Below are 15,433 nucleotides of genomic sequence, written 5' to 3' on the forward strand. Positions count from 1 at the left end.
GAAAATGACTTAATATATGAGACCAGTGATTATCACACAAATAGGTCAAATGTGTGGATAATACAGTAAGTAGAAAAAAGTAAATATGTTTAGTCTAGTCAGAGACTTACTTGTTCAGGTTACTAAGTAATGAGACCTCACGTCCATGTAATGATTAAGACCATAGGTGGTTAAGATCATAGGACATAGGATCAAACTGCCTGTTTTGAATCCTAGCTTTACCACTTATCAATTGTGAGACTTTGGGAAAAAATTTTTAGGTACCTCAGTGTTTTCATCTATAAAGCGAAGAAAATGATAGTATCTGCTGTAGAGGTAGGCATGTCTAATAATTTTTTAAGTAATGATTCTTTTGAATCATTGTAGACTTATGCATTTGATTTTTTTTAAATGCTTCCAAGATGATTGTTGCCAGCCCATCAGAAAATGGACAGGTGCTGCGAGTAATTCCATCTACCCAGACAGGAACGACACAAGTGATTGTACCTCAGGGGCAGCTTGTGGATGTGAATAGTCCTCAGGGTGAGTAATCATGGGATATAGGGGATTTAAGAACGTTTTAAAGAACAAACATATATTCAGAAAATCACCTCATGAAAGTCAGTGCTAAAATTGATCTCTTTGGGTAAGATTGTGAACTGAATGATTAGAAAAAGTTTCTTAGCCCAAATAAATTTCAAGTTCATTTTTCAACTCCTGTCTAGGTTAGCTGTCTATTTCATTTTGGAATTCTGTGAAGCTGGTTGACTCTTGCTTCCTCTCAAATGACCAGTGAGCATAAAATAAATTCTTCTTAATTTTAATAACAGTAATAATGACAGCAACAATAACAAGAATATAGTGCTAATAGCTACTGGAGAAATTTTTATTTTATGTTTTTATCAATGTTGTTGTTAGACATGTGACACTTTTTTTTTTTTTAACTATTCTCATCCTCTTTGCTCTTTTCCTCTTTGTTCCTTCAGATTCAGAAAGAATCATGCTCCCTATTTTTTTTTATAAATTTATTTATTTATTTTAATTTATCTTATTTATTTATTTTTTGGCTGCATTGGGTCTTCGTTGCTGTGCGTGGGCTTTCTCTAGTTGTGGTGAGCGGGGGCTGCTCTTCGTTGTGGTGCGCAGGCTTCTCATTGCGGTGGCTTCTCTTGTTGCGGAACATGGGCTCTAGGCTTGTGGGTTCAGTAGTTGTGGCTCATGGGCTCTAGAGCACAGGCTCAGTAGTTGTGGCGCACGGGCTTAGTTGCTCTGTGGCATGTGGGATCTTCCCGGACCAGGGTTCGAACCCGTGTCCCCTGCATTGGCAGGTGGATTCTTAACCTCTGCGCCACCAGGGAAGTCCATATTTATTTATTTTTTATTTTTGGCTGCCTTGGGTCTTCGTTGCTGCATGTGGGCTTTCTCTAGTTGCAGCAAGCGGGGGCTTGCTTCGTTGTGGTGTGCGGGCTTCTCATTGTGGTGGCTTCTTTTGTTGCAGAACATGGGCTCTAGGTGTGTGGGCTTCAGTAGTTGTGGCGTTTGGGCTCAGTAGTTGTGGCTCACGGACTCTAGAGTGCAAGCTCAGTAGTTGTGGCACATGGGCTTAGTTGTTCCGCGGCATGTGGGATCTTCCTGGCCCAGGGCTTGAACCTGTGTCCCCTGCATTGGCAGGCGGATTCTTAACCACTGCACCACCAGGGAAGTCCCCCTATTTCTTTTTATTTTATTCTTTTTTTACCTATTTGATAATATCCCTATTAGTTCTTTTCCTTTTTCTTCCCTTCCTTTTCCATCTATTTGAATCTCTTTTCTAACATCATAGCTACACTGTTGTCGTTTTTTCATAGATAATGGTTTAGGGCAAATATTCTTACTTTAGTGTTACGATTCTTTGTCTTTGATAACAGTTGTTACAACTTAAGGAAAAAAATACATATTTTGCAGAAAACATTACAAACATGGTATAGAAACTAAAAGGAATTAGTTTTACATTTTCCTATTATATTGTGATACTATTAATATAACAATTACTTCTACCACTTTTATATCCTAGCTGTTCAATATAAGTTCCAAAACTTAGTTACAAAACTTCAGTAGTCAGTGTTACAGTTTAAAAGTAAGCAAGTTTATCAGAGAAATTCTCAATAAAGTATAACTTTTATTATCTTTAGCTTCAGAGCATATTTTTCCTATTTCAAATGTATTAGTTCCAGTTCATTACACTCTCATGGTCTTATTCAAGATATTGATGTTGCTTTGTTCTTGTTCTTATTGTTAAGATGTCTCTGAAGAGAAACCCAGTGACAGAAACTTACCAACTGTAAGAGTGGATTCTCTAGCAGACAATAACAGTAGTTACATTCTTCATCCACAAGCATCCCTCACATTGCCCAAAAAGACAGTGACCAGGTGAGTCAATGAGAAAGAGGAGCTCATCTTTGGATACCACCATGGAAATCTCTTTTTACGTTATCACATTTAAAGCTGGCTGACTATAGAGAAGATCAGAAATTCAGAAAATAGAATAAACCATCATCAAATACATCCTTAATCATTTTAATAATATCTTGGCAATAAGGGAGCTACTTTAGAATCTATAAAAGGCCAACGTGCTACTTTTCCTCAGTGACTTTTGCCTGTTATCTTTTGAAGCAATCTGTAAACATCTGACACTAGTAGAGTTTTTTGAAAAAAGAAATATTCATTCTAGGTCCTATAATTTTTAATGGTTCATCACACTTTTATGCACTTAATTCCTCTGTGGTAAAGTGTTTAAAATGTTTTTTGTAAATGTCTATTTCAGCTTTTATTTTTGCCTTAAAATAACACTGTTTATAATAATTTAGGGAAATACAGACATGGGTTTTGTATTATTTATATTTTAATTGTTCTGTGAAAATATTTTAAAGGTAACATAATATTTGTGACATTTAACTTTAGAACTTGACGTAATATCTTGTTACTGTTAATAAGTCACCTGAAGATGGTTTATTCGCTCATTTTTTGTTAAATGAAAAATAATTATATGAGAAGAATACAAAATAAGCTCTGAGAAAGATATATAAAACACTTGAATTTGTTGAAACTAAGGTATTTGGAAGAACAAAGTTAGACTTTTGCTTTAGCAATTGATAAAATAGTAATGATTAAAAAAAGCATAATTACATCCATCAGACCAGTCTGTCATTATTACTACAATTTCTAATTGATGACCTCAGTATTGTCTTTGACTGGCTAAGAGGATAAAGCAACTGAATGCTGTGTGTGTGTGTGTGTGTGTGTGTGTAACTTGTAATATATATTTATATATATCCCCCCCCATCCCAGAATACTTGAAGAACCTTTTTTGGCTCCACTCCAGCCACTTTCTTCTAACACACCTATATGGGCCTGTCGTCTTAGGAGCTGTGAGGTGAGTTAAAAAATAATCCTTATGTAGATTCACTTAGTTGATTATAACTACAATTCATCCCAAAATGTCCACTTTTGAGTACAACTAATAGAAGCTGTATCTGTAATATTTGGTTCATGTTTGTGCTCTTTTATTCTTTAGAGCTTGTAAGCTCTGTTAAAGCAGAGATCTTATAAATCCCTTCACACTTCACTGTCATTTCATTTCTTCTCTTACAACTCTTTTCCCTTGTCTTCCATAAAACTTCACTATCATGTTTCTCTACTTTTTATCCTTTGATCATTCCTTCTCTTTCTTTGCTTGGCATTTATTTCTTTTCATGTTCTCAGCGGAAATTCTTCAAGGTTCACCATTTGACCTTGTCTTATTTCTCTACATTTTATCCCTTGTAGAGCTTAACAGCTTTGTTGACTTTCAATTCTCAGTTTTATAAAAATGATTCCCAAATCTCTATCACCAGTTCTTTAATTCTGCCCTTGCTTTTGTCCCAGATCTCTAGCTACTTACTTGAAGCTTTACTTAGATTTCACCTCAAATTCACCATATCTAAAGAGAAATTATCTGTCATACCACAACTAGCTCTACTTCCTAAATTCCTTGTCTATGTAATAACAAATACCATCTCCTTAGATACAAAGTTTTAGACTAATTTCTTCCTTTCCCGTATTCAGATAGTCACCTGATTCTTTTAGTTTTTTTCTTTAAAGTGGTTTAAAGGGAGCTTTTTCCACAGACCTTTGTTATCTTGAACTCAGTTATGGTAACAGCCTTCCCATTAATCTCTTTGACTCTTCCATTTCTAGTCCTTACTGTGTGGTTTTCTAAAACTACTTATCTTTAAATATTACTTTCATTGTCTTTTCTCACTGCCCAATAAGCTCAGTGTTATTTTTCCACATCATTTAGCCACTTGTTACTAGCTTTCAAGGTCTTCTATAATCAGGTATCACCTTATCTTATCCTTTTTTATTTCCGGCTTTTCTCCAATTCATCTTTCATTCGTGTTAGCCAAGTCTTCCTACTTGGTACACAGACTTCAGAATCTTCCTTGATACCTCCGTCACTTGTGTTTATTTCCATTTCCTAATATGTTATTTTTTCTTCTACTTACCTTTCTAACTACTATTCTTCAAATCCCAATGCAAGTCCTATATGTCTTTTCTGTAATAGTCTAATGATTACTTTATCTTTTACCTATTTATCTCTTAAAAATTTATTTATTTATTTATTTGGTTGTGCCAGCTCTTAGTTGCAGCAGGCGGGCTCCTTAGTTGCAGCTCACAGGCTCCTTAGTTGTGACAATGTGAACTCTTAGTTGCGGCATGCATGTGGGATCTAGTTCCCCAACCAGGGATCGAACCTGGGGCCCCCTGCATTGGGAGCGCGGAGTCTTATCCACTGCGCCACCAGGGAAGTCCCTATTTATCTCTTAAAATTCTTTGATAATTATTACCATTACCATTCTTAATTATTTGCTAGCTTGGGTTGTTCACTATTGTATACCTTTTTGACTATACACTTTTTGAGGAAAAGGACCATGCGCTTCTACATATAAACCATACATGGTAATGAGTATTTAATTATTAAAATGCTTCGTTGTTTTAAACAAATCTTAAAATATGGCAAGGAAAAACATTACTTGAGTTTTAATATTTTGAGAAAATTTCTAATCATGAAGTCTAATGATGTATTACATTTGTTAGGACATTATCACTGTTGTTGCTTTTCTTAGTGTTATGTATGTATGTATGTATAGACAGTAAGATTTTTTTTCTCCTCACACTTTTTGTTAGTCATAGTTTTTCAGTGGTTTCCTAAAGGTACTATTCTTGTCATTTGATGAGGGTTTTTAAAATCATTATTATAAACTTCATGAAATGCTATGGACATTAAAGCATTAGCAATTATGTGGCCAAATTACTTCATTTTACACCATGGTACATTGTGTAGCTTATCTAACATCATATATCTTGTAAGAAATTAGTTAAAACTGTCCAACAGCCTGAATTATCTCAAAGAGTGAAGGATTCTTTTTCTCCAAGCTATATCAATAGTGAAAAACATTTTTGGTTAATGGCTGAAGAAATATTTTCTGCATTTTGCTTAAAAATATTGTTTAATAGTCCTTCTTACTTTTTGAATTTCCATTTAAAGGTGTTTTTCTTATAGACATTTTTTAGATTTGACCAAAATCTATTAGTTGGACAAATTTCAATACTGCATTAAACTTTTATCTCCTGATATGGGCCTGACTGCCTTGTACTAATTCTGAATTTTTCCTTTCATTAACAACATTATATGCTGTATTCATTTTATTTGTAAAAAAATGCTATAGCTAGACTTTATGTTCCTACTTTTATTTGTAGGGATATTTTGATGAGGAAATATCTAGGCTAGAAGAAAATTCATAAGCATAGGCATTTTCGTTATTTTTAGGGGAAATTGTAGGTAATGTATTGTTTGGAATCAGAATATCTCTTTTTATTATGGCTCAAAGTATACCTACAACAGTATGTTGATACCTTCCTTTTGTTAAATGTATTCTTGCCAGGTGAAATGTTTAGTCTAATTAGGAGGAAAAAGATCTCTATTCCACATCTCTGCTCTTATTCCCTATAAGGGAGAAACATACATGGAATCAATTCTAGGTCTAAATGCATTTCAGTTTAAGAGATCACAGTTAAAAAATTTCTCTGGGTATAGAAAAAGCTTTTCTTCTAGTTGAGGGATACTCACAAGGTTGTGGATAGATAATATCAATTTATTTACATGATTTGTTTATAGCTTGCCTTATTTCAGGAATAATTTAAGACACCTTACAAAAATACTTAAAAATATGTTAGCAAGGTGGAAGTTAAAATTGGGAGCTAAAGAATAAAGAACAAGAATGGAACCATAAAATGGAAGTTAAAAATGTATATCTGAATGAGTGATATGTGTGTGTGAATTTCTACATGCAGAAAATAGGAGATTCATACCGTGGCTACTGTGTAAGTGAGACTGAATTAGAAAGTGTCCTAACATTTCACAAGCAGCAAACACAGAGTGTTTGGGGGACCCGCCAATCTCCAAGCCCAGCCAAGCCAGCTACACGCTTGATGTGGAAATCCCAGTATGTCCCATATGATGGAATCCCATTTGTCAATGCAGGTACTCTTTTAAAGATTTATTTTAAAAAGTTCAGCAGCAGCCATGATCCATTGTGAAAATGTGGTTTTCCTAAGGTGATAACATTTTCATTTTGGTAGATGACAACTGACTGTTAATTGTTGAAAATGCGTATTAAACTAAAAAGAAAACTTATAGTAAATATAACAAATTATTTTATGTTGTAAAATTGTATTTTAGTATATTAGGGTAAATAAATAATACTTCATACTGAAAAATAGAAAGTAAAAAATATTTAAATTCCGGGTAGACCTATTTAATAAAAATCAAACCATAGAGCAATTTTATTATTTTAAATGTGTATAGCTGGTTGGGTTTTTTTTTTTTTTTTTCCATCCAATCCTGATAGTTTCTCCTTCTCTCTTGATTTGTCTTTTGGGAAAAAAATTGGTGTCCATTTTATATAGTGTATAACTCAGGAGTTACTGTATAGAACTGGTATACAATCTGGAGTTATTATATAGAATTCTAATATTAGGGTTCTCAAGTATCAGGTATGTTACATACAGCATTCTCAAACACTGGGCTAGTGTTTACTAAAGCAGTAGAGTTTCAAACAATTCCCAGAGAGTCACCCTAGGACTAGTCAGACGTCAAAGAACCTAAGAATAAGTGATTTATTTCAGAAATATGGGGGCATTGATTCCACTGGAAGAGTTGCAGCCTCATCCTGGACCTCTGAGGGTAAAGAGAACTACTTAGAGGAAGCTGAGATAAATGTAACCGCTTCTGCCCAGGTTTTATTCTCCTCCCCAGTTCAAATCCCTTCTTAACTCTCCTCAGGCAGCTACTACATGAATTTGGTGTGTATTTTTATACTTTATCATACATGTTTGTATTTATAATAATATATTTTATTGTTTTGAACATTTTAAAGTATATGTAAGTAATAAACTATAGATATTCTTAGGTAAATTTTTCACTCATTCTTATTTTTGAAATCTATCCATATTGATAATTATAAATTCTAGTTAACCCAATTTAATTATTATATAATTTAACATTATATAATAATCTATTACTTAAATTTGGTCATTCCAGCATATGACCAAACTGCAATTATTTTTCTACTAATGAACATTTAGGTTGTTTCCAATTTTTCAATATTACAAAAAATTCTATGGTCTAACCTCCATGATACATGTTTTCTGTTGGAAGGTTGTAAGTAGTTTACTAGAGTGTGTGCGTTAAAGTGGAATTACTTTACAAGATTATCTCAAGTTGCTCTTTGAGGTGGTGTTCAGGTCCAAAATCTCTTCTCTAAACTTTTTTTTCCCAAATGTATTTCAGAATTCTGTATTTTTGGACTGTAATATGGTAATATTACAGAATACTCCTAGCAAGTATTCTATAGACAGTATCACATAATCAAACACAGTAATTCATTATGCATAGCCACACTAAAAGGAATAAAGACTATAAATAGCCTCATAAAGTTCAGGTCAGGTTTTGCAGCCAAATGTATTCCAAAAACTTTTGTTTTCCATGCTTTTTAAATATGAGAATCATACGTGAGGGATTGACAACCTGTATCAATTTTTAGTCCTTTGAGCAATGTATGAAAATTTCCCTTTCCCACATTTATTCTATGATTTGACATTGTCAGATTTTAAAAAATCTTTATGCTATGGGAATTTTCATATGCATATCAAAATAGAGGTAATAATGTATGAAATCTCATAACTCTGTGTATGCATCATCCAGCTTCAACAAGTATCAGCATGTGGTCAATCTTGTGTCATTTATACCCCTACCCATTTCTTCAGGAAATTCCAGATATCATTTCATCTATAATTACTAAAGATGATTTTATAGGAAATTCCAGATATCGTTTCATCTATAATTACTAAAGTATATAATAGGTATTAAAGTATATATCTGAAATATAAGGATATCCCATTATCCCACTTAAAAAGAATTAACAGTAATTTCTTTTTTTTTTTAATGTTTTAATTTTTAATTTTTTGGCCACGCTGCATGGCATGTGGGATCTTAGTTCCCCAACGCCCACTGCAGTGGAAGCGTGGAGTGTTAACCACTGGACCGCCAAGGAAGTCCGAACAGTAATTTCTTAATATCATAAGTTGTCCATTGTTCACATTTCTCCACTTATCATAATTCTTTTTGCAGAGGTTTGTATAAATTCACATGCAAACCAAGTTTATGGATCAAATTTGGTTAAGTTTCTTCTCATCTAAAAATTTCTCTCCTCTTTTCCCCCAGGTAGTTTGTCCTGTACACTTTGCCATATTCAGGATTTTGCTGATTCTATCTCTGGTGTTTTTTAACATGTTCTTTTATCTCCTGTATTTCCTGTAATCTGTTAGATGTTTGAGTTTGATTAAATGAAGATTTAATCTTGATTAAAGTATTTTGTGAGAATACTTCATAGGTGTGCTGTGTACTTCTTATCACTACCTATGTAGCATTTTTAACTGTAAGATTGATCAGTGGATTCAGTTGTTTTAGAGTATTGTCAAATTTTTTATGTTTACCAATTTGAAGAGTGAGAGAGTATCTTACTATTGTTTTATTTTTTAAAATTAATTAATTAATTAATTTTTGGCTGCGTTGAGTCTCTGTTGCTGCACATGGGCTTTCTGTAGTTGCGGCGAGCGGGGGCTACTCTTCGTTGTGGTGTGTGGGCTTCTCATTGTGGTGGCTTCTCGTTGCGGAGCACGGGCTCTAGGCGTGCGGGCTTCAGTAGTTGTGGCTCGCGGGCCCTAGAGCACAGGCTCAGTAGTTGTGGCACACGGGCTTAGTTGCTCCGTGGCATGTGAGATCTTCCCGGACCAGGACTCGAACCCGTGTCTCCTGCGTTGGCAGGTGGACTCTTTTTTTTTTTTTTAATTATTTATTTATTTATTTATTTATTTATGGCTGTGTTGGGTCTTTGTTTCTGTGCGAGGGCTTTCTCTAGTTGTGGCAAGCGGGGGCCACTCTTCATCGCGGTGCGTGGGCCTCTCACTATCACGGCCTCTCTTGTTGCGGAGCACAGGCTCCAGACGCGCAGGCTCAGTAATTGTGGCTCACGGGCCTAGTTGCTCCATGGCATGTGGGATCTTCCCAGACCAGGGCTTGAACCCGTGTCCCCTGCATTGGCAGGCAGGTTCTCAACCACTGCCCCACCAGGGAAGCCCCCGGCAGGTGGACTCTTAACCACTGTGCCACCAGAGAAGTCCTTAGTATTGTTTCAATGTGCATTTTCCTGTTTACTAGTGAAGTTGAGCGTCTTTTTATTGTTTATTTAATATCCTTTTGTTGTCTTTCTGAATTGCCTGTTCATAGTCTTTGCCCATTTTTCTGTTTGGTAGTTAGTTTTTATTTTTATTTTTAAATTATTTATGGTTCTTTATATTCTGCATATTAATTCTTTGTTTTATGTATTATAAAATACTGTTTCTCAAACTGATTTTCCTTTTACCATCATTTAGAAGAAGTTAGTTCAGCCTTATCAACATTTTTATTCATGATTGGTGTTTTTCGGGGTTTTTTTTAATGTATATTTATTTATTTGGCTGCATTGGGTCTTAGTTGTGGCACGTGGGATCTTTCTTGCGGCATGCGGGCTCTTCGTTGTGGCACATGGGCTTCTCTCTAGTTGTGCCGTGCAGGCTCTAGAGTGTGTAGGCTCAGTGGTTGCGGCTCGTGGGCGCTCTGGTTGTGACGCGTGGACTCTAGAGCACGTGGGCTCTAGAACGCGTGGGTTCTGTCGTTGCTTGCCCTGCGACATGTGGGATCTTAGTTCCCCGACCAGCGATCGAACCTGTGTCCCCTGCATTGGAAGGCGGATTCTATCACTGGACCATCAGGGAAGTCCCTGGGGTTTTGGGTTTTATATTTGAAAAGTTTGCTGTACCCTACATAGATTAGGATATCCAACTTAAAATCTTAAATTGTATAGTTTTCACATCTGCTTATTTGTGTTATCTATGGCACTGTAACAAATGACCCCAAATGTGGTGGTTGAAAACAACAAACATTTATTGTCTCACAGTTTCTATGGGTCAGGAATCCAAGAGCAGCTTAACAAGGTGGTTCTGCCCCAGGTTCTCTCACAAGACTGCAATTAAGATGTTGGCTGGATCTGCCGTCGTCTCAGGACTTGACTGGGGGAGGATCTGCTTCCACGCTTACTCATGTGGCTGTTGGCAGGCCTTATTCCTTGCCAGGTGGGCCTCTTCACAGAGCTGTCTCACCACATGATATCTTATTTCACCTGGAGAGAGCAATCCAAGCAAGAGCAAGAAAGTACCCAGGATGGAAGTCACAGTCTTTTTATAACCTAATATCAAAAATAACATCCTGTCACTTCTGCCATGTTCAGTAGAAGTAAGTTAGTAAGTCTAGCTCATGCTCAAGGGGAGGGGATTACCAAGGACATGAGTACTAAGAGGCAGGAATCATTGGGAGCCATCTTAGAGGCTGGTAATCACATTATTCTAACAGCTCAAATAGAAATAAGGAAATAAGTAATTATAAAAGGAAGTAAAATTTTAAATGATATTAATATTTACTAACAAATGTAGCATTTGCTAATTTCTACTTATAAAGTAGTAAATTTTATTATTAAAAACCATACATATGTAAATACCAGTCGACAGTCAGTAAATGTGGTATTTGCTAATTTCCTTACCATAATGTGGTACATTTGGTAACTATTACAATAAACTTTTAAATTTATGTGTTTGTACATCTTAGTAAGTCTTACTGATGTTTTCTTTCCTTAAGGTTGTATAATTGGAAGTATAGATTTTGTCATTGCCACCACCAAGTTATTTTTAATCTAGTATCCAGAACAGATGGATACTTGAATTAAATATCAATAGTTGGTTTTGGCCCACAGGGAGTAGAGCTGTGGTAATGGAGTGTCAGTATGGGCCAAGAAGAAAAGGTTTCCAGTTAAAAAAAATCAGTGAGCAGGAAAGCAGGTCTTGTCAGCTCTACAAAGCTACTTGTCCAGCCCGGTAAGCTTTATTTTCTTTTATTTCTTTTTTATTAAGTACTTATTTTTGAATAGCTAATATGCACATTTTTATTAAGTTTAAGCAGTGCCAAAAGCATACAGTGAAATCTGTTTCCTCTTACCCCTGCTTCCTATGTCCCACTTTAGGGCAACAACTCTTACCAGTTTCTTGAGTAACCTTGCAGAGGTATTCTGTGTATATGCATCTAGATATATACTCTACCGTCATAAATGTTGAAGATCTCAGTAAAGATTACTAATATTTTCTTTCCTTAAATTTGGGTAGTAGCATACCTTCTTTCCGGCTATGAATTCACATTGATATATTTCCATTCTGAATGCCTATTGTAGTTATTTGCTGCACAGCTATTATGCTTCACACTAGTGTGAATGTAGAGATATATACTACTCTACATTTTTAAAAAAAATTTTATTGAAGTATAGTTGATTTACAATGTTGTGTTAATTTCTGCTGTACAGCAAAGTGATTCAGTTATACGTATAAATATTCTTCTTCATATTCTTTTCCATTATGGTTTATCACAGGATATTGATATAGTTCCCTGTGCTATACAGTAGGACCTTGTTTTACTCTATTTTTTTTTCATTCCCAGTATATCTCAAAGTTGGCTCCATGTCTGTATTTAAATGAACCGATTACTTCTTTTTATTGATTGATCAACTGATTTTAAAAAGTGAGATAAAATTGACATATAAATTATGTTATTTTCATGGTTCCTTTTTAATAGCCATATAATATTCCGTTTATAGATGAATTATCATTTACTTAATTAGTCCTCCAACAATGGACCTGTAGGCTCTGGCAAATATTCTTTATTATTATATACAAAGCTGCAACTAATAACATTGTACCTATTTGTACACTTGTGTAAGTATATTGATGGAATAAATTCCTTGAAATGAAATTGCTAGGGCAAGTGTTGTGTTCTTTTTAAATGTTGACAGGTGTTGCAGAGTTGCTTTGTAGAGTGATTTTACCAATTATATTCATACCAGAAATGTAGAAGACCAACACAGTAAGTTTTAGGTAGAATAGGACTACTGAGTAGTCATTGCTCTGGCTGAGAATGAAAAATGTGCACCAATAAAAGATTTTTGTAATGTACTTTACTAATATTCTTTTTTCACACATTGAAAGTGTTTTAAATCATAAGATAAAATTTTAAAATAACACGTAAAGGTTGGATTTAGTTGAGCTTTGAAACATTTTATTTTAGCATTACATCTCATATCACAAACCTCAGCATTCTCAAGAAGTTTTTAAAGCCAGTTAAGAAGGCTTTTCATGTTTAATGTGATAATGTTAACTTGAGACAATATTTAAACCTGATCATTGAACAAAACTTTGCTTTTAAATATAAGCAGTGTAGACCATTAAACAAAACATTGCTTTTAAATATGAGCAATGTAGAACTTTAGTTATAACTTGGGAGAAAATCTCTATACGTGAAGAGATAATTTTATTCTCTATCATTCTATAAGTACTTTTTGAGTATCTGCTCTGTGCCCAGCAACAACATTGGGTGCCATGGGAAGGAGGGGAGACTAAAAGAGGTATATGATTTTACTTAATCATGGGAGACTTAAAATATTGTTAGGGTAGATCAGGAAGCAACAAACTATAAGAGAACATAATAGTATTGTATATAATGTTAAATGTGTGGATTACCTGTCTTCAGAGAAGGAATATATCCTAGCAAACTCATTAACAGGAAAGAAAATGGAACTTAACTTGGATACGGAAGTTTAGATTGAATTTGGTAGGTAGAGAATTAGAAGGAAGATATCGTAGGGTAGGAGAATGATATAAAGAAAGATATAGCATGATTGTGTATTTGGTATCAGAGGAGGAAGGAACATTGAGATGATAAACTTCACAGGAAAAGCAATTTTATATTTGAAGTGATGAAAAGATGGGTAAATAAATTAGAATCATATAGAGCGCCTTGAATGCTGCTAATAAATTTGTGCTTGATTAAAGAGCAGATAGATTCTTCAACAGAGAAGTACAAATGCAAAGAATTATTGTGGCATTGGTATATCTAGTGGATTTAAGAAATGGAAGGCTGGAGGCCTAGAGGCTCCAGAAGGCGGGTATTAAAGTAATCCAGGTGTGAGGTGTTCACAGCTTCTGGGAGAATGGAGAAGAGACAGATCCAGAAAAAAAAAAGTCAATATTCATAATATTTAGACATTTTTACTAAAGTAATGATTATTGTTAACTTGCTGAGTATTATACACTGAAAATATGGCATATCTTTCACATAATTATCTGAATGCTTTCTAGATTAATCGAATTTTCTCTAAACTTTAACGCTAAAGTAAACTTGTGGTTGATAAGTTAGTCTTGAGGTTATAGTATAATGAAAAAAATTCTTCTTTTTCTTATAAAAAGGATTTACATTAAAAAGGTACAGAAATTTCCTGAATATAGAGTTCCTACAGACCCCAAAATTGACAGGAAAATAATCCGAACGGAGCAGGAAAAAGCCTTTAACATGCTAAAGAAGAACTTGGTAGATGCTGGTGGTGTTCTTAGGTATGACATTTATATTGTTCTTTTATTTTACAAATTACTTCGCTCCATTTGGAAGAATTCTGTAATAAGAGAAATTATATTATGTTTTCCAATTATTAAGAAATGGTTTTTATAAGGTAAATAGATGTCTTATTAGTAGCTCTCTAGGTATTAAAATGATTTGCCACTGTGTAAGCCATTGAGTTTATCATCCAAATGTGGAAAATTTTAACCAAAGAATTCTTTATACCATGTGGAAGTTTTTTCCCCAAATGATGAATACATATTTAGCAACACATTTTATTATATATTTAGTACGTTTTTTCAGGTACTTATTAGGAACTGAACTTACAGTCACCTACATATATTTTTTAAACCCATCTTTGATTGCTTATGGCAGCCAGATATGAATTCTAAGCCCTATATAAAATTCCATTTTATATCTTTTATGCTTCAGGTTTTAAATAAGAAATATTAGCTTTCTTTCTTACTTTCCTTTATGTGCTGGTCCAGGTGAAGAATTTATAAGGGGGTTAAGTGTATGGAATATAGTTTTTGTGTGATCTTTAGAAAAAGTTTCAGATATATGAAAAATACAGTCAATAATTAGACTCTTCAGTTTGGAGAACATTTTGTATAATTTTTTTTTTAATTAATTAATTTATTTATTTATTTATTTATTTTTGGCTGTGTTGGGTCTTCGTTTCTGTGCGAGGGTTTTCTCTAGTTGCGGCGAGCGGGGGCCACTCTTAATCGCGGTGCGCGGGCCTCTCACTATCGCGGGCTCTCTTGTTGCGGAGCACAGGCTCCAGACGCGCAGGCTCAGTAGTTGTGGCTCACGGGCCCCGTTGCTCCGCGGCATGTGGGATCTTCCCAGACCAGGGCTCGAACCCGTGTTCCCTGCATTGGCAGGCAGATTCTCAACCACTGCGCCACCAGGGAAGCCCTGTATAATTTTTAAGTAGGCTCCGTTTCATGCAGTATCAGACAGTGCAAGCATTTTGTATAAAGATATTTATTAAAACTGTATCCTATCAGATCAGTTCATTTTCCTAGAATCTGTTTTACTGCATGGCTGTAAGAAATCTGTGTTCACCTTTTAGTTGATTCTCTTGCTCATTGGGGCAAAAGGAGCTGGAGTGCTATGGGGGCAGTATGTTGAGTTCCTGTCTGAGAAGATTCTCTCACATAGCTCAGTCTTCGTAGGCACTAAATTATATCCACTCTTTGGTTAGGAGGATTATACGTACAACACGGAAGTTGTAATTTGGGAACAAAATGGTAGAAGAATGGGAAAATACACAATTCAAAAGATGATGATTTTAAAATCTCATTATTTTGAGGTAAAATTTACTTAATATGAAATTTT

At 34.8% G+C, this 15,433-nt stretch overlaps 1 protein-coding gene across 3 annotated transcripts in view; it reads left to right on the top strand.

Annotated features, from left to right (window-relative positions):
• Positions 1-15,433, top strand: part of CARF (calcium responsive transcription factor) — a 99,649-nt gene that overhangs the window by 21,892 nt on the left and 62,324 nt on the right. For 2 of the 3 annotated variants that reach the window (XM_061186577.1, XM_061186585.1), the window contains exons 1-2: positions 11,387-11,526; positions 13,942-14,085. In XM_061186577.1, the coding sequence (XP_061042560.1) occupies positions 11,423-11,526; positions 13,942-14,085 (248 nt within the window). In that variant the 5' untranslated portion in view covers positions 11,387-11,422. Of the gene's footprint in view, positions 1-401; positions 523-2,258; positions 2,389-3,306; positions 3,392-6,351; positions 6,542-11,386; positions 11,527-13,941; positions 14,086-15,433 lie in introns of those variants that run through there. The other variant, XM_061186592.1, reaches the window with a different exon arrangement.

The sequence above is a fragment of the Eubalaena glacialis genome, chromosome 1 (genome assembly GCF_028564815.1).
Source record: "Eubalaena glacialis isolate mEubGla1 chromosome 1, mEubGla1.1.hap2.+ XY, whole genome shotgun sequence".
NCBI lineage: Eukaryota > Metazoa > Chordata > Mammalia > Artiodactyla > Balaenidae > Eubalaena > Eubalaena glacialis.